Source organism: Anastrepha ludens, chromosome 5 (genome assembly GCF_028408465.1).
Source record: "Anastrepha ludens isolate Willacy chromosome 5, idAnaLude1.1, whole genome shotgun sequence".
Lineage (NCBI taxonomy): Eukaryota > Metazoa > Arthropoda > Insecta > Diptera > Tephritidae > Anastrepha > Anastrepha ludens.
Window position 1 is genome coordinate 36,617,324 of NC_071501.1, and position 19,387 is coordinate 36,636,710.

The 19,387-nt window shown below is 37.2% G+C and overlaps 1 protein-coding gene across 2 annotated transcripts; it reads left to right on the forward strand.

The window, feature by feature from the left end:
* The first annotated feature begins 11,814 nt into the window (after window positions 1-11,814).
* LOC128863620 (uncharacterized) lies at window positions 11,815-18,138 on the forward strand. 2 transcript variants are annotated; one of them, XM_054102865.1, is made up of 7 exons: window positions 11,815-12,350; window positions 13,088-13,320; window positions 13,388-13,600; window positions 13,687-13,945; window positions 14,019-15,074; window positions 17,063-17,394; window positions 17,468-18,138. In XM_054102865.1, exons 1-7 carry the CDS (start codon window positions 12,050-12,052, stop codon window positions 17,798-17,800), a joined length of 2,727 nt encoding a protein of 908 aa, XP_053958840.1. In that variant the 5' UTR covers window positions 11,815-12,049; the 3' UTR covers window positions 17,801-18,138. The 2 variants fall into 2 exon arrangements, with proteins under 2 accessions (XP_053958840.1, XP_053958841.1); XM_054102866.1 differs by lacking the exon at window positions 11,815-12,350 and adding an exon at window positions 12,383-12,475.
* The last annotated feature ends 1,249 nt before the right edge of the window (window positions 18,139-19,387 follow it).

The window sequence follows — 19,387 nt, forward strand, 5'->3', positions numbered from 1 at the left end:
TTTTTCAGGTCTTTAATCCCTCGTGCGCGATATAGGGCATCAACCACGACTGCGATTTTTTGCCAGCTTTTTCCGTTGCTTCCAGCCTTTGCCTTTCAACTATCCGCCTCCAAGTTTCCCTTGGTCTACCAGGCTTGCGACCAACATTCGTCAGAGGGTTCCATTCCAAGGCCTTTCGTGTAATGCATGCATTGTTTTTGCGTAGAGTGTGCGCAATCCATCTCCATTTTCGGCATTTTATGAGCATTTCGACTGGTTGCATTTGCGCCTTTTTCAGTAGATCTGAGTTTGCAATTGTTTTGGGCCAAAAAAGGCGGAAAGTGAAGGGTCTTAGTAATGGATTTGAAAATTATAATTTTTATGTAAACGCTGATGTTGTTATTGCGCCACACAGAAGGCAGCATACCAAAGGCGGCTCTAGCTTTGGCAATGCGAATTTTTGACATCTTCGTCGGTACCGCCAAAGGCTGCTACCTCGCTACCAAGATATGTAAAGTGCTTAACACATTCCACTGGTGCAACCGAAATATTTACAGTTGCAGTTGAATTGCTAAATAATTTTAAAATTTTTGTCTTACTGCAATTAGTTTTTAAGCTGTCAGTTATAACATTTTTCCCTACTGACTCAACCATACCGTTCAATTCTGGGGTTTTGTGCGCTAGGAAGCATACGCCGTCAGCATAATCGAGATGTTGAAGATAGCTCGACATGTCCCATCTCAGTCGGCATTTTCGATGCGGCGGCAGTGCAGCTTCCAAGACATCACCAATAACAAACAAAAACAGCACAGGTGATAGGCGAACGCCGCTTTGTATATCAAAGGGGTCAGACAGTTTCCCTTCATGTAGCACGCGGTAGCAAGCATTGTCGTATGTTGCCTTAATTAAAGATATAATTTTATCAGGTACATTTCTTCGTCGTAAAACCGCCCAAATGAAATACCCCTTAACGCTGTCCAAAGCTTTCACAAAATCTGTAAATACCACATGCAAGTCTGTGTTATATTCCGCAATCTGCTCGATGATAATTCACGAGGAGCCCGGTGGAAAGCCCGCCTATTCTCCACGTACGGAATCGTTTAAAGCCGTTTTTACTCGCTCAAGGATAGTTTTTGCTATGATTTTTGCCACAGCGGGGTGTACACAAATACCACGCCAGTTGTTGCAGATATGCAAATGTCTTTTTTTTGTGTTCTTAACGATTATGCCCTCATTCCACTTCTTCGGGAAGTGGTCAGCTTGAATATTAGGGCACAAAAGTGAGGCAGATTCCACGGGCTGGCATTTATAAAATTCGGCAAGCCGGCAGCCTCGTTGTTCGGTAATTTCCGAATTTCCTCAATGCTGGGCACATCGGCTTTGATGCGAGAATTCACTTGCAGTTTGAGTAAAGCGTTTCTGGAAGGTACGTTCTCTTCGATTAGATGGTTGTTAAGAATTGCATGAAAGTGGGCTTTCTACAAGGCGTATTCATTAACGGTGGTGGCACTAGACCAACAACACTGTTCTGTACGTTTGATTGTCAAAGCAAAGTATTGAGAAACTAGAAACCAAATAATGAATTCGCCTTGTTTCATTCTGAGCTGACAGCCACATGGACACGGCAAAAGAAAAAAACAACTGAGCTGATTTACCGATACTACCTTTAATAGATTCGCTTTGGCTTTCCAACTGCTCGTCAACTGGCATTAGAAGTTTCAATTTTCATTTTTTCTCAACTGCTTTTTTAGCGGCTCCTTTAAAGTGGAATGTACGTATGTACAGTGGCATCCAAATTATTACTACGTCACTTTAAAGTTTTAAATATTTCTTACATCGTTCAGTTATATCTCGTTTTACAAAATTAGCACTAAAGCAAAAGTGAAAGCTGTGTGAAAAAAATGTTTTCTTTTTTTCTTTAAGTTTCCACTTTTTTCCATAGTGAATAAACTACTTTTAAAATTAAAAAAAAATTCATTCATTAAATTATACAAAAAGTAAAAATCAAATAGATATGAAAAATATCAAAGAAAGGTTAGCAAAACGAACTCGCCTAAAAAACATACTTACAGCAACCAAAATGTATGAATGTACTTGGAATAAGAAACAACGACTTCAAAAAAAAGTTATTTATTAATAATTAAATAAATAGCTTGCATGATTTTAATTATTTTTTTTGTAAAAGTTCATAAAAATTTGCCTTGAAATATAGGTGTAGATATGTCTGTATGTATAACAACAGTTGCCGTTATCATGTATAGAAAATTGTTATTAGAAAAATTGTTTAAGTGCATATTTACATATGGGTGTATTAAAGTTATTAGTATATGTGTATGTGTATATAATGGCAGAGAAAATTTATAATTTAAAATTATTGTGTAGCTACCAACGTGGCAATAATACAGAAAGAATTTAGTAGCGTATTATATATCTATATGTATGTACATATATATGTATGTATATATAAATGAATATTTTTTTTTTTACTAAGTGAAAAAAATGTATTGCAGCAAATTTTTAGACGTATTTATGTACACGATATTTGTTTATGTGTACGAGTATGAGTGTGATTAGATGAAATTTTATTTATAATGCGAATATTGTGTTATAATGAAAGTATGTAAGTGTAGTAGTGTAGACAAATATTTTAAAGCTAATGATTTTTATTTCTGGCAATTTTAAAACTTTTGTGTAAGTATTCAAATATAAAGTTTGGTCAGAGACATTTGCTTATGTTTTACAAAAATTGTACTATAACTCGATTTAGTGGTATCCGAAATTTATTTTTTGAGAACTAATAATCTACCACTACAATACATAAAAATGAAAACAAGTTTTCGTTGCCGAACTTGGCAGTGCAACTCGCTGTCTCCATTAGTGTTCAGTCATCGCAGGCGATCTATCAAATTCATCGCATGCGAAATAATTATCGCAGAGATATTTTTTAGGCGCTTCTTCACGGCATAAGATTTTGATTAAAAAAATACTTTTCGAGTAAGCACTTCTTCGCATTCTTGTCCATTTGTGATATTCAGTGAAGTAAAATACGTCAGCAGGCAATGGCAAACCTTCGAGTGTATGTCTGCCATGAAAAAGCTAATCTTAAAAAACCATTTGACGTTCGGAGTCGGCTTAAACTGTAGGCCCCTCCATTAACGGAGGAGGAGCTCGACCAAACACCTAACAGAAGTGTATGCGACAATTATTTTTTGTTTTTACTAAATATCGATTTTTTACTAAAGATAGATTTCTGTATCTAAAAAAAAAGTTCATATGGCGTCAAAGAAGTTTGAAGCCATGCATTTCTTTTTAAATAATTATTTTGTAGCTAACACTGCTACAATTCGAAAGACACTCGAAGCATTTATATATGAGGGGGGTTCAATAAGTACCCGTAATTTTCAACATAGTCCCCTTTTAGAAAGAAAAACTTCTCCCATTGCTCCGGCCATTTTTTAATCCCTCCAAAAAAAGGATTTGTTGAACTCTCCAAAATACGCCTCTGTCTCGGCGATAACTTCTACTTGAACTACATTTTTTCCCCGCGAGCCATTTCTTCATGTTACGGAATAAGAAAAAGTCGCAGGGAGGCAGATCGGGTGAATACGGAGGTGCGGCAGAAATTCATAACGTAATACATGCAGTTTGTCGGCGACAACTACAGATGAATGTACTGGTGCGCTATCGTTTCGCCAAATGCGGCGGTGTCTGCTTCAATTTTTTGTGAACACGGTCCAATAACTCACTGTAGTATTGCCCAGTGACCGTTCTTCCTTTTTCTGGAAAATCCATGAAGGTGACGCCGTTTGCATCCCAAAAAATCGTCGACATGACCTTTCCGGTCGATGGGACAGTCTTCGCCTTCTTTGGAGCCGATTCACCTAGAGGAATCCATTGTTTTGATTGTTGTTTAGTTTCTGGCGTGTAATGATGAATCCAGGTTTCATCAACGGTGACAGCTCGATGCAAAAATTCTTCATATCTCGTTTAAATTGCTCCAAGCATTGCTTCGAAGTTAATCGGCGCATCCGCTTGTTGTTGCTTATGAGCAATCGCGGCACCCATCGGGCAGACAATTTTTTCAACGCCAACTTATCATTTAAAATATTAATTGCCGTTCCGGTCGACACACCTATGGCCTCTGTTACTTCGCGCACTTTCGTTTGTCGATTAGCGAGAATCTTGGCGTGCACTTTTTGAATGATTTACTCGGTAACTACGTCTACCAAACGTCCTGATCACTCCTTATCAAAAACGGATGTTCGCCCACGCTTAAATTCGTTGAACCAATATCTAACTGTGGTCTTAGACAGCGTCCAAATTTGCTTTTATCTCCTCGCATTTTTTCGCATCCAAAAACAAGAAGGGAATCGCCGAACGATATTGCTTTTTTCTATCTTAGCGAAAATCACGAAACACGTATTACTCGAATAGCTGCCAAATCCAAACTTACCTATCAATCAGTCTGAAATTTGTTTTGCCGTCGTTTGATAGATGGCAGCACACGCTGCTAACACCAACTTTCCCCAAGAGCGCCCTCTGTCATCAAACACGGGTACATATAGAACCGCCCTCGTATATATCTGTGGTTGGTTGCTTTCTTGAAATATTTAATCAATTAATCATTCATAGTCGAGTAAACAACTTAGTAAAAATTGAATAAAATACTAAATTTTTCGATGTTAGTTAGATCAGAATACTAATTAATCTTAAACCAAAACCTGTTAAAGTCTTCTTCTTCTTTTTGATTTGGCCGAGTTTAACAAAGCGCGTCAGACGTCTCTTGCTCGTTCTAACCAGCGCCAGTTGGTTACCATCAGCTAGTACCGCCTCGAATATTTTCAGAGCCGAAGCGTTTGTATCCACTCCGACGACTCGACCCAGCCAACGGAGCCGCTGGATCTTAATTCGCACTATGTCTATGCCGTCGTAAAGCTCATACAGCTTATCGTTCCATCGCCTCCGATATTCGCCGCCACCAACGTGCAAAGGTCAAAAAATCTGCCGGGCAATCTTTCTCTCAAACACTCCAAGGGGCGCCTCATCGAATGTTGTCATCGTCCAACGACGGCGTCATACGTTAGGGCGGGAATGATGAGAGCCTATCTGATCAACGAAAATCAATAAAAATGTACATATCTGTCTTACTGAATTTCCCGCCATTAATGTATTAACATCAATTGTTGGTTCTTAGTTAGACAACTTTAATTTTATCGCATGCAAACACAGCGATCTAATAACTTGATTTAAAATGAAATAGTAAGGCCGCGTGAAAAAACGGGACAAAGTCAAAAAGTAATTTGAAAAATGTTAAGCTACATTTAGTAGAAAGTTTAGACGTACCACTACTACGCATATGTGATAGTTCGCAAACGATATTTCCTGTTACTTACCTCCTGTCTCAGCTTGCGGACACTGAACGCATGCAAATCAGCTTCTTCTTAGTTGGCGCGGTAACCGCTTACGCGATTTTGGCCGAGTTTAACAAAGTGCGCCAGTCGCAAATCATCGCATGCGATATAACGGAAATGCAGATCGCTCATCGCAAACTTCGTGCGATAAATCGCAGAGCATATGAACTGCCAATTTGTTGTTTTGATAGCTATATTTTCATTTATACATAGCCTTTGTAGTGACAACTTTATGGATTCAAAAGAGAAATTTAAAAACGAAGTATTTCTACTAATCGCATTAGCCTATTTAACTTTTTTACTGCATGAAGGCAGCGATTAGTTTTATTAACCGATATACACATCGAACGAAAATACAAGGAGTGCTTTATACGGAACCTTCTTTGCACTGAAAAATTTTACGTTGAAATGCCCACGTAAAAAATTCATCTACTGCATGCCATGAAATGGACAGTTCGCATGCGATAACTCATCGCAAATAGAGATGTGGAGTTATTACGTATCCTTAGCGATGAGCGGTCTTCACACGTGATTACTCATTACAAATGTATCGCACCAGATGAGTAATCGCTAAGGAAAATTGCGAGTAAGGGTGAGTTTATAACGATATTCATTTGACTTCTAATTACTGATTAGCTGCGATTAGTAATGTCATACCTTAGCCAAAACCGTTACCATAGCAATCAGCTTTTCCGATCAAATATATACATGGGCGTTAGGTGCCGCACCATAACCGTAATACTTCACATTTGTTTTGATATTTGCGATAAAAATTAGAATATTAGAAATGACAATGGAAAATTAATTGACTTAGTGGAAAATTATCCATGTTTTTATGACGAAATGCAAATGTTGTCATTAATTCTACTTCAATATCAGCTGTTTACGGTTACGTCATGACTAATCGACAAATGCTGTATTGTTGCGGATATGGTGCTATGGATACGGCACCACTAATTACAGCTTTACCGGCGCAGTACTTCTAGTAAGGATGATAGAAATGCCAGATTTGTTATAAAGCTAGGGTGAAAAGCAAAATTGTGGGGGGAACTTTGACTTCCACGTCACTTGGGGATTCGGCAGCCGAATTCTGCAGTCATTGGTTGATATTTTTCGTATATGATCTTTTGTAAACATACCTCAAGTGACGTCAACCCCTCAGCTCAGGACCGAATAACGGTCTCTCAAAGAGCTCACTTTTGATATCTTTTCCCCATATGCTTCTAGGGCTAAATCTAGCGCTTTTTAAAAATAAAGCCACGAAAAAAGCAACAGTTTCGCAACTAGAAAGATCTTTTACTTGTTTTTTCTTTGCTGAACTGCAAAACCCAAATATTAGAAATAAAAGTAAAAAGGCAATTATTTTATCATAAAATGAACCTTAGAATGAAACGTAAAAAATTTTCATATTTTAGAACTGTTTTTAAATTGTATAATTGTATATACTATATATGTATATTATATATAATTGGCGCGTACACCCCTTTTTGGGTGTTTGGCCGAGCTCCTCCTCCTATTTTTGGTGTGCGTCTTAATGTTGTCTCACAAATGGAGGGACCTACAGTTTCAAGCCGACTCCGAACGGCAGATATTTTTTATGAGGAGCTTTTTCATGGCAGAAATACACTCGGAGGTTTGCCATTGCCTGCCGAGGAGCGACCGCTATTAGAAAAATGTTTTTCTTAATTTTGATGTTTCACCGAGATTGGAACCAACGTTCTCTCTGTGAATTCCGAATGGTAATAACGCACCAACCCATTCGGCTACGGCGGCCGCCTTTTTAATTGTATATATTACTAAAATTAAAGTTGCCACAGAAGAAAACAATCTATCTATAAAACTTTGCTACAACTTTGCGCTGGTAATTTGTGTCGAAACTCTCAAAAAAATCTCTATTAAAGTTCGAGCAACTGGAATGATTGCACTCGCTATTTGGTAAATATTTTTCTACAAAATTATTGCAAATGACCTTTTGCTAGCTTCTGATCTCTTTTTGTTAGTTGTGACCAGCGCTTGCCTCTGTATGTAAACTCGCCCTTAACGTGCAATTAAATAGTCTCTCATTTACCGTACATTGAATTTATGTTACATTTGATTTGTTAAGCTCTAACTGTTATTATTTAAGTATTCTGTGATTTAAATTTATTTGACTTTTTTCAGTTACAAATTCCTTACTTGAATTCTTTGTTGTGTTTGAGAATTTTAGTTCTCAAATTGTTAGAAGGAAAATTTATGAAAACAGTTGCAAAAGTAGAAGTAGAGTATGATCATTACTTTAAATGAAAAAAATATAATCCCCATATATTTAAATATAAATGGTTTACTAAAACAATAGCACAAATAGCTATGCAATAAAAATTATTAATAATATATATTAATATTAATAAAACAAATAAAATACGCATATTTGTAAGTAACATAAAATTCATAACATAATTTAGTAACTTTGGAAAAATAGTAGCATTTAAAAAATCAGTTATGCAGTTAAATTACCAACAGAAAGTCACTCATGCATAATTTTTAGTTTTAAAAATCTTAGTTGTCTTAAAAAAGTTTTTTTTCTCTAAAACCTATAAAAAATGCGCGTCGAACGAGCCCGGAAACAAATAAAATAGTTAAAGGGTAGAAAGGCATCGTTATATCTTTTTTATAAACAGTTCATATATGCACATGTATGTGTTTGATTTATCAAGGCGAATCAATTATGTTATAATAAAATGCATCACAATTAATGAAACGGAATACATTAAATGAATATGTTAAATATGATAATACAAAATATGAGCAACAATGAATCTATGTAAGTATATTTTAATTTGTTTTATTATAATAATAAATAACAATTAATTTCATACACTATTTAGCAAAATTAACAGTTCATAAGTATGAACAATTGATTAATGATATATACAAATATTTATATACAAAAATACAACCGTAAGATAAGCAAGATCTAAAGAAAAAATTAAAAAAATGTGGCTATAACTGCGAAAGTTCGTTACAAGTCATCATAGAAAATATGATGAGCATATAAAAGTTGTTTTTGCAGTAAATAACATTGAAACACACATACATACACTCATACACACAATTAGTTATTGAAGAAGCTGATATAACGAAAAAGGAAATAAGTATTAGCAAATATTATTAACTGAATATAAACCAGAGAATGACATATAAAAACTTATTCCATTCTAAATAAAAAAGTATTAAACAATAAAACGGAAATTATTTTTATTAAAAAAATTTGGTAAATGGTAAGTTATAATTTAATTTAATGATACAGGGTCCGGCACTCGAAGTGTAACCATTTGAACAGGCCATAAATTTAGTTTGGAAAATTACTTTTATTCAATTCAAAGTAAAAAATATGCGAAAATAATACAAAATCAAGAACCATTTCACTTTTGCTCGATATGACCACCTTTTGCCTTGACTATGGCCTTGAGACGGTCCAAAAACGAATCGCAAGCAGCCCGAATGTGACTTGCAGGTATTTTGGCCCACTTGGAGACTGGTGAATCTTTTAGTTCGGAACTTGCTCTCCAAAATGGCCCAAAATAAATAAATACTGCAAAATGGCCCAAAATAAATTGTACTGCTTTTATTTTCCCCTTGTCCGTCTTGAAGCCCTCGGTTGTGACCTTATGTCCAAGAGCCGTGACTTCAGTTTTAAAGAAGACACACTTCTTCGGATACAATCGTAATCACGCTGAGGCAATGCGCTGAAGGACTTCTTCAAAATTTTCTAAATGGTCGCTAAATTTTTACCCATGATAATGATGTCAGCCAGATAGACCAAACACGTTTTCCAGTGGAGTCCCCTCAGCATATGCTCCATCAGGCACACAAAGGTTGCTGGTGGATTACATAATCCAAAAGGCATCACAGAAAACTGCCACAACCCATCGCCTATGCTGAGGGCTGTCTTCTCACGATCGCAATACTCAATTTTCAGATACCAGTAACCACTTTTTAAATCAAGCGTGAAAAACCATTTCTTCCCGGATAAAACACAGTGTCATCTATTCATGGTAATGAATAGCTGTCTTTTTTCGCGACTTCATTTAGCTTCGGATCCTTCCATTTTTCTTTTTAACCAGCACAACCGGCGAGCTCCATGAGCCTATTGATGGCTCAATAACTCCATTTTGCTGCATATCTTGGATTATCTAATTAGATTCTTCGTTCGCGCTTTATTAGTGGAACTCGACATGGAACTTGACAAATTGGCTTTGCCTCTCCTGTATCCATTTAATGTTTCACGATGGAAGTTCTTCCAGACTTTCCACAATTGCCATTGAATAGGTAGATGCATTTCTCCAGCAATATCTTAGCTTTCGTCCTCTCTAGCCCTCTTCCTTTCTGCAACCAAGTCCTTATGAAATCGAAGGTTTTTCTTCCTGCTTCCTGAAACACTTCCCTTCCTGCTTCCTGAAATATATCCCGCCATCACCCAAACAACAGTTGAAGAAAATAAAACTGCTTGGGAACAGAAACAGTTAGATGGTAAACACTTACACATTGGGCCTCTTCTATTCACCATTTGCCCGCTCATTATCTCTATGCTCGATTAACTTAACGAAAAATTTGCATGCGAAAGCAACAACAAAGTTATGGATATAGCTCATTAGACTGGTATAACTCATTGCCGTATAACAGTTGCTTCATCTATTCGCCACTTCCTAACGCTTGGCGAAAAGAAGAGGCCTATCATGTGCGAATGCACCTCTGCTTATATACATCTGCTTAATAACTATCGTAATTTTTAGATCTTAATCTACTCGTTCACATATGGCAGACTACCTGGAAAATTGACAATCAGCTGTTAATACTGTTCTGAAAGGTTTTCCTTCATAGAAATTATTTTGGAGGAGTATTTCGGATTTTTTAGTTTGTTTAATTATTATTAACGATAGCTAATTTAGAAGGAGAAAGAATCGCTAATTTAATTGCGCAACCGGCTGCTAATAATGAAGAGTTGCAGGAAATCCGTAAACGACGTTTATTGAGGTTTCAAAAAATTATGGCAGCAATACGCATTCGGAATTCGATATTACATTTTATAATAAGTAATAAGAGGATAAAGCGTTTATGGACACATGCATTTTCTGTTATAGGAATGCATAGTTAATAATACCTAACCAAATTTTTTTTAGAATTATGTCTACAAACCTGTTTTCTTTGCCGGCATCCATTTAATTTAGTTTTTACTTTGACGTTTTTCTTTACACGCGTAAAAATAATGATCTATTACGCAAACAACACAGGGTTGTATGTCAAAAAGTATGGTTATTATCTAGGTTTGTTTTATAATCTCTGATTTTGGGAGAGAAATTTTGTATGGGAAATCTCGCTTTTAAATTACGGTTTGGGAGTTAAGCCCGAAAAACTAGATCATCTACTTAAATGTGAACCTATTATAAGCCCTATCTGTGCGATGTAGTCACCTATCGTCTTCGTCTAACTCACCTAACGGTAAACCCAGAAAGCGTGCTTTCTCTTGCTATCTGCTATCGCCATCAAGGCTAATTCAAGTTTTTGTTTTGCCAACTCTTTCACTCGCTATTGTTACCAGTCGGTTCACGTAGCTTCTAAAAATTCGATATATCTCTCGTATAAATGATCCCAAATTATATAACTTTGGTACAAACGCTGATCTTAAGTAAATAAACTCGGCGCAAGTGCATACATTGTCTCCCGCCTCATCTCAATCCGACATAAATCTTATTGAGATGGGATAAAATCCACTTTTTTATAAGACTAGATTAAATTCTCAACCGTCCAAGCTTTAAGTCTCGTTGTCTATAATTATGTTTAATTCCAAAAATTAACAAGTAGCCTCGTTTTTAGTTTAAGCGAAGATACACATTTATTTATATATTTTATTTACTTTTTATTTAGTGATTCAATCCCAACATCACAAGTGGAAATCTTATAATTATTGCGGCTAGTCATAACAGGTCACAATTTTCCAAATAAAATTTACATAAACATTTTAAGCAACAAAGAAAACAATCAAACTAGCATTTAAAGAAACGCGTAAAAAATACTGCTATTAATACAAAAAATTCCCCTTGAGTTGAGATTTAACAAAAGACTAAAATCGATAAGTTTCCAAAAATTATCGGGATTTTTATAGTGCTGCCCATATTACTTGGTTTTAGGATATCTTACAATATATTAAGCAAAATATTTTATGGAAGACATTATTTGTATTTGCTCTTTCGTTTTTGTTTTACCACCCGATAATTTATTGAACATATATTTATTTATTTGAATATTCCTCACTACTTTTTTAATAAATTATTAACATATATTTTTTTTTTGTTCGTTTTCTCTTCCCGATATGGCAGCATTCCATTTAAACAATCTGGTAAATAAATATCCCTGCCATTTCACAAATTTCCACACTCCTCTATTTTCAACAGGCTGCAGCTTGACTTTTGACACTTGATGTTGACATTTGGTCGATCGCCCCTGAAGCCAATAATTTCTCGCGGTTTTAAATTGTGTGCATGTAAAAGATCACCGTAAAATTTTGTATAACAAGGAGTCGACGATTATCAAATTGTAATGACTGTTTGGAGAATAAATATACACTGCTAGCGCATTGAGAATTTGTCTACACGTCTGGAATAGTTCATAGATTAACGGTAATGGCTGAGGAGACGGTACGAATAAAGCAAGAACCGCTAGAGACAATCTACGCTGCGGAAATAGACGAATTTGATGCTGACACCTTCACAACTAGCAGCGGCAGAAGCACAGATAGTTCCGCCGTTGAAGATGGCAAAAGGGCGTTTGTTATTAGTAATATTCGTGATACTGCTGAGTTACCTGTTAATGTAAAAATTAAAGTTGAACCCGACATTTACACATATTCTGAAGAAAATGATAATGGTGTTGTTGACTGTAGTGCGCAGATGATACTAGGCGAAGATGATGTGCAAGTAAAAGGTAGGTGAAGCAGTAAAGCAGTGAAACAGTTGAAATATGATTTCATTTGAAAAATATCCGCGTGTCAATCACAACAAATAATTATTCGCAGTTAATGTATTTTAAAGTGCGACTTTTTTGCCAATGTGAGTCGATTTCGTGTAGTAGACATTTCAAAACTAATTTTTGAATAATAAAATGATAAATAGTCCTGTTAAAAAAATTCTGGCGCTTGAAATTACTTCACACAAAAAATTAAAAATTCGTATCAGTGCATATTTAGAGATATTTATTTAAAACGTTACGTAAAAATGATTTTTAAATGCTGATTACGATCAACCGAATATTTATTTCAATTTATTTCGGCGGTCGCCGTAGCCGAATGGGTTGGTGCGTGACTACCATTCGGAATTCACAAAGAGAACGGTGGTTCGTATTTCGGTGAAACACCTGCCCCTCGGCAGGCAATGGCCAACCTCCGAATGTATATATACCATGAAAAAGCTCCTCATATAAATATCTGACGTTCGGAGTCGGCTTGAAACTGTAGATCCCTCCATTTGTGGGACAACATCAAGACGCACACCACAAATAGGAGGAGAAGCTCGGCTAAGCACCCAAAAGGGGTGTACGCGCCAATTATATATACATATATATAATTTCATCCACTCAAATATTCACAGCTAAAGGCCCGCAACAACTTACTTTATTGTTACTTTTATTTATTTCATTTAAATAATAATTTTTCCCCCTCACAGCGGAACCCGAAGATGATGTTTTTAGTGCCTCAAATTATTCAGGCATGTCCGAATCTCTTTCCCAGCCAACTAAATATATCCAATATGGTCAGGAGCTGCCACCTACCATAGTGAATGATTTTCACTTTGTTCACGAAGACAAGGATATAATAACTATAAGCGCATCTGAGTTGTCACCACAAAATGAAAAGTTGGCATTTAAGCAATCATTAGAAACTGTTACTAAGCAAAATGTAGGTTTTAAATATTTCAATACAATACACAAAAGCTCATCTCTCTCACTTTGTCGTCTTTCCCTAGCAAAGTTTTGTTCGAAAACCCAGAAATTTTATTATATGTAACCTTTGTATGAAGCGGTGCTTTCAAGATGTGCATTACACGCATCACATGGAACAGCATAAAAAAAACCGTATTTTTTGCTTAAGAAAAACTTGTGACACTTGGTTCAACTCTTTGGAGGATTGTGAAAGTCATGAATACGAAGTGCATGATATTCATGAATTGAAATGCAATGTAAGTGCAATTTTTTTTCAAATATTTGCTCTAACTTTAAAAGATGTCTTAAAAGGAAAATATTCAATATTGCCTATCTCTAATAGGTTTGCAATCATAAATTTCAAAGTTTCGAACAACTTCGTCTACATAAGACTAAAATGCACAGTAAACTGCAACGTTTTGTTTGTTCATTGTGCCATGATTGGTTTATTAGTATGGCCGAGATGCACGAGCATTGGGCATCATTACCTTATGCATGTGGCCGTCTTTCAATCGTACAAACTAAAACGCCAATGGAAATACTGGAGCTGCTGAAAGAAAAAACACAAAAGAAAACACTGAATTCATATAAAATTAAAAGTGGTAAGTAGTTCAGGAAAAAGCAACTAGGCAGCAAAAGAAAATCGTATAATTTTTAATTTCTTCATATCATCAGCTTCCAACGCTGTTCCGCCCGGTTTGAAATTGAAACCAACTTTGCCCAACAATAATGCCCAACAAAATTCTAAAAAGCCAGCTACCGCAATTGAAATTAAGCAAGAACCTATAGACTACGAGACTATTCTACCCGATTTCCCAGTGAAGGTTAATAACACAACATCAGTGGATAACTATGAAGTAGTAAAAAAAAATAGACCTCCATTGGGCAAAACTGGTTTGTTTCCGCCACATTTAAAATTACGCTTACGAAAACTACCGCTGTCTACCACACCATCAACTGAAAGTAAAGAAGCAGCTTTAGAAACACAACAACAAGTAAAATCCGATACCTTGGGTCATCTGCTCGCCGAGCGCATCACCTCGAAATTCTCATTGAAAAGTGTGCCAAAGATGTTTCACCTAGCAAACAAAGCAAACGAAACCAAAGATCAAAGCAATGCACCCACAACATTTGCCCAATCTCTATTGAAAAATAATTTAAATACTACCCATGCCGTAACAGTTTCTACACAGAATGAACCGCCAAAAAAAATTTTAAAATTGCCCTCGAACTTTAAAATTGTTAGAATGTTGCCAACTGCGCAACCAGTACCAGTTCAGATGGTGAATTCTGGCACGCCAATCAATGCATTAGCAAACAGCACACACTCTAATGCGGCCAACACTCTATTGGGACAGCCAGGAAATACAGCAATACAACAAAATGGGGTTTCCAGTCGACAATTTGCATTGAAGGAAGTTGAAGTGCCATCCCTGGATAAAACGGTAGCTGCTGCTAAGCTCGAATCTGTTACAAAAAACAATACAGAATTGAGCTTAACGGAATTATTAAATGAGGTTATAGTACGTGAGAGCTCGATAACCGATGACGAAGTGGAGAAACAAGAAAGGGTCGAAATAAAAGTTGAGCAAATAAAAACCGAATTAGATGAGGATTTGGTAGAGCAACAATATGACGATTCACTGGGTGCTGGCAATTTCAGTGACAATTCAATGGGAAGTAGCAGCAATGCGACAATACAAAATACAATTTTCGAAGACAGCAGCGCAGGTAAATATAAGTAATTAAAAAGAAAAATGAAATTATTTATTGAAAAAATGTAGATTAAAGAAAGTGAGGTAATGGGATATATCTACTTTGAGAGAATCTTTCCACGACAGGCGCTTCTACGTAACGACCCGTATTTATATTCGGCCAATAACTGACATTATGAGGATTATTTATGCTGCTACAACAAAAGCAACAACTTTAAGAGAATGCATAAGTTGAACTGACAGTTCTTATTTATTTTTAGCGCTTAGTATGCGTGTGCATCGCGGGAGCGATGCGGTCCTGTCCTACAGTTTCGGCGGAGAAGGTGCTCGAGCTAACACCCCTGCATATAGTCTTTCAGCAATCAGCTAAGAGTACCCTACGGAATATTATCAAGGAAGGTTTCGGGAGCGGAGAAGTGATGTCATCTAAAAACATAGAAGTGCTGCTCCCACTCACCCAGCTACCTAGAGATGATATCACTAAGATGATCAAATTCGAAAAGATGTTCAAAATTGAACTGAACAATAAGTTGAACTGGAGTAGAATTGCATTTGAAGTACCCTGCACTGGTACACAGATGGCTCGAAGACCTCAGAAGGCATAGGCGCTGAAATTTGCGGCACAAAACCAAACGGTTTGTGCCGATGGGCAGTTTTCCAAGCGGGGATGTGTGCCATTTATCTATGTACATCGATATGTGGGCTTGAATGAGGTACTATGATGAGTAGAGGGCACAAAAGACCATGAGGTCGAAGTGCAAACCTTATTGATCCATCTATCTATCTCTGTAGAATTAATTCAATCAATTAGTTAATCTGCTATGCAAGTACTTGTGCCGCCCGACATAAGAGGGACGGCAACTTTGCCATGGTAACTTATACAAAGGCGTTCTTAGTAAATATTTTTTGAATACGTTCTTGCGCAGTCACAACTCTGGGTTGTTCCTATAAAAATCACCCGTCTGTCGCAGAAACGTAGAGATGAGATTGATGTAAACATCAACAATCTTCTGAACATCAATCCCACGACAGTCGGACCTACATATCAAGCCAATGTTAAAGAGTGCAGAAAGTCACTCTCGCTCATCCAACAACACTGCACCACACTGTGGGTTCCCAACCACTCTGGAGTGGACGGAAATGAAAGGGCAGATAAGTGTGCAAGTAGGCTCTGAGCTGGAACTTCAGTGAGTAGTAGAGGACGTAAGCATTCCTCTAAACGAGTTATATGCTGCGACTGGCCAAAATTGATTCTTAAAAGGACAACATGTCCGCTTGGATTCAACCGATCAACTACACATTCCGCACCCTAGCCAATATAATGGAGATGAAGAAATTGAATTGGTACAACACCTCCTCTGTGAATGTCCTGCACTTCAAAGAAGGCGTGCCAAATATCTTGGCGATTATTTCTTTGAGGAGCTGGGAAATTTGCAAAAAGTCTCACTGGAGGGACTAGTTAGCTTCTTAAAAAGATCTAAGTGGTTTAAGCAACTTAGTTGGGGGAAGGAAAGCAAATGCAGGTGTATCAGAATGGGCCTTACCGCCATAGAGTGTCTTGTCTTAAACCAGCAGCCTGACTAACCTAGCCTATATCAAGCCAAGGACTGTCACTTCAGCAGTATTCGCAAAAAAAGTCCCTCTCAATATATTTCAACAGTCCTGTGAACCTAAAAAAAATTTCACATGTCAAAACAAATTGCTACAGATTGCCTTAGAAACTATAAAACATGGATGAAAATCCATGCAAAACAGACCGATCAATTATGATGCGGATATTTTTTGCAAAATATTGTTATAAAAAACTTGATAAAATCTTTAATGAACATTTTGTGCAATAACAATCAAAATTCGGTTCAAACCTGGAACCACGCGATTTGCGCAAGTACGCATCTTATTTGATGTCACTCTAACCCGCAGTTTTGTAGTTCCATTTTTAATTATTCCAATTCTAAATGTTATTATTATTATTCCAAACCAAACTAAATAATGGTCTACTTGCAGAGTTTTCACGAACACCACGCTCGCCTCAAATAACCAGAAGCAAATCCAAGCGTGTGCCTGATGGTTACATCTGTCCTAAATGTGGGCGTCGCTATACAACGCATTCTATGATCGCAAAGCATCTGCGTAATAATTGTGGTCGCAACCCACAGCACCAATGTGATGTGTGCCACAAGTGTTTCTTCTCAACCAGCACACTAAATTGCCATCGCACCATCCACACCGGAGTTTTGCCACACAAGTGCAACTACTGTGATAAACGTTTTCGCACACGCGGCCAAGTCACCGTGCACCATCGTACGCACACCGGTGAACGTCCATTTGTTTGTGAGGTATAAACTTAAAATAAATACAAAATTATATAACTTCTATTTGTTTATAAATCGTTTGCTTCGCCTCTTTTAGATATGCTCGCAATGCTTTACACATCGTGAAACGCTCATTTCGCATTTGTCACGTCACATTGGCATGAAACGTTACAAATGTTATGGATGTAACAAACAATTTTCCTGTATTAGTGGGTTAAGTATGCATCGTGCAACACGTCCGGACACTTGTGGCCAATATGAGCTGAATACTCGTGCAGTTGGCCCGCGTGTTCGCGTCATCCGTGGGCGAGTGGTATTCGAACCGCAGCCTACAGATGTAATAGATGGGGGGGTTGACGACGGCAGTGGTATGAATAATGGTGGAAACTCACCGATAACAGAGGTATTGACGGAAATACAAAATAAATAACGAATGCTTTTATATTGTTTTTAAATTGTTACCAAGTTATTTACTTAAAATTTAATAAGTAGAAGAAGTGGAAGAGCTAAATTGTGTTAATATTCTGAAATTTGCATATGATGATTACGTACTGAAGGGCCGTTAATGCTACACTGCATATGGTATATAATGTCTCTATATACTTAAATATTTTTGTTTGGAATTTTAGCCAGTAGGTTATTGTATATTACTCAAACTATAGAATAAATAGAATTGCGTGCTTTTTGTATACACATACTTGCATAATTATATATATATATACCTACATACATATATGCATAGTGGATAATAAATATTTTTCTAAAATACTTTCGTTTTATGTGTCTGATCGAGAGTTCTAAGGTGAGTGAATTATTGTTAATCAAGCTAAAATTAATATAAGTCAGAAATTTATCTATTTAAGATGGCAATGCGTATTAAAAACAACTTTACTTACAAATTATGTATTTGGGAACTGCATATACTTGTGTTAGGTTAGGTTATACTGGCTGGCCGAAGCCACGCAGATTCCATTTTGGTCCATAGCGATACCAAATTAGAATCCTATTTAGCGATACATACTTATGTACATGCACTTAGTCTTTCTAAAAAAAAAAACCTTTGACAAATTTTACAATGCATACGGCGAGAACGAATTCGCATAACAAATGCCCGTTATTTTTGCTTTTGTTCGTATGTATTGTCTCCTCATAAATTATAGTCAGTTTTGTGGCAAATTTCGCTTGTTAACAATGGAGTAGCGAGCTAAGGAAAATCGCATTGCAAAAGTGTGGTAAAAGTGCAAGTGAGATTTAAGAATTGCTGAAAAAACTTAATATTTCGAGAATGTTTGTTTATCGCATGATCAATCGTTTTTCCACAAGCGTCTGAAGTGACAGACAGAAAAAGAAGTGGCGCCCTCGCGTGGTCCGAACAAGTGCAACCACCAACTCCGTTCGAGAAAGAATTCGCAGAAATCCCCTTAGAAAGCAGAAAATTATGGCCAGGGAAATTAATGTATCGACCATTCAGGGTGCTACCGCAGGTCCCAACCATGTAGACACCTGCTTGAACCAGAGCCGAATCCCAGGCGCGTCAGGAGGCACCTCTTCAATTAACGCGACGAGATCGGAGACAAAACAGATCGACAATTACTGCACCGGACAGTGTACAGACAGACTATAAACGACATTCATCAGGAGGCATTTACCACATTCCCATGGCAGCCGGTTCTACGTACCGGAATGACTCGGGTTTTTCCCGACCAAGGGCTGCCGCCCCAGTATACTAGCCCTGTCTAGTGAAACCCATATCATCCCACCCCTTACGTCACAGGAGCAAACTCTCGCAGGAATCCAGCTCCAAATACTTCTCCACAGAGCTGGAATCGAATCCAACCCTGGGCCAGAAATATTCTACTGCTGCGTCTGCCACAAACGGCTTCACCCGAACTCCACCTCGGTTAGGTGCAACAAGTGCAACGGGTGGATCCACCTTAAGGCCTGCTCGGGTCTTAAGTCACATAGGGAGTGGTCCACAAGATATGTGGCCACGTGTTGCTCCCGCCAGCAGGCGTCT

Excerpts from the sequence above, each read along its gene's own strand:
- LOC128863620 (XM_054102865.1), top strand. The coding sequence starts at position 12,050 with ATGGCTGAGGAGACGGTACGAATAAAGCAAGAACCGCTAGAGACAATC. Across the intron at positions 12,351-13,087 it reads AGATGATGTGCAAGTAAAAG|CGGAACCCGAAGATGATGTT; the intron begins GTAGGTGAAGCA and ends TCCCCCTCACAG. Across the intron at positions 13,321-13,387 it reads AAACTGTTACTAAGCAAAAT|CAAAGTTTTGTTCGAAAACC; the intron begins GTAGGTTTTAAA and ends GTCTTTCCCTAG.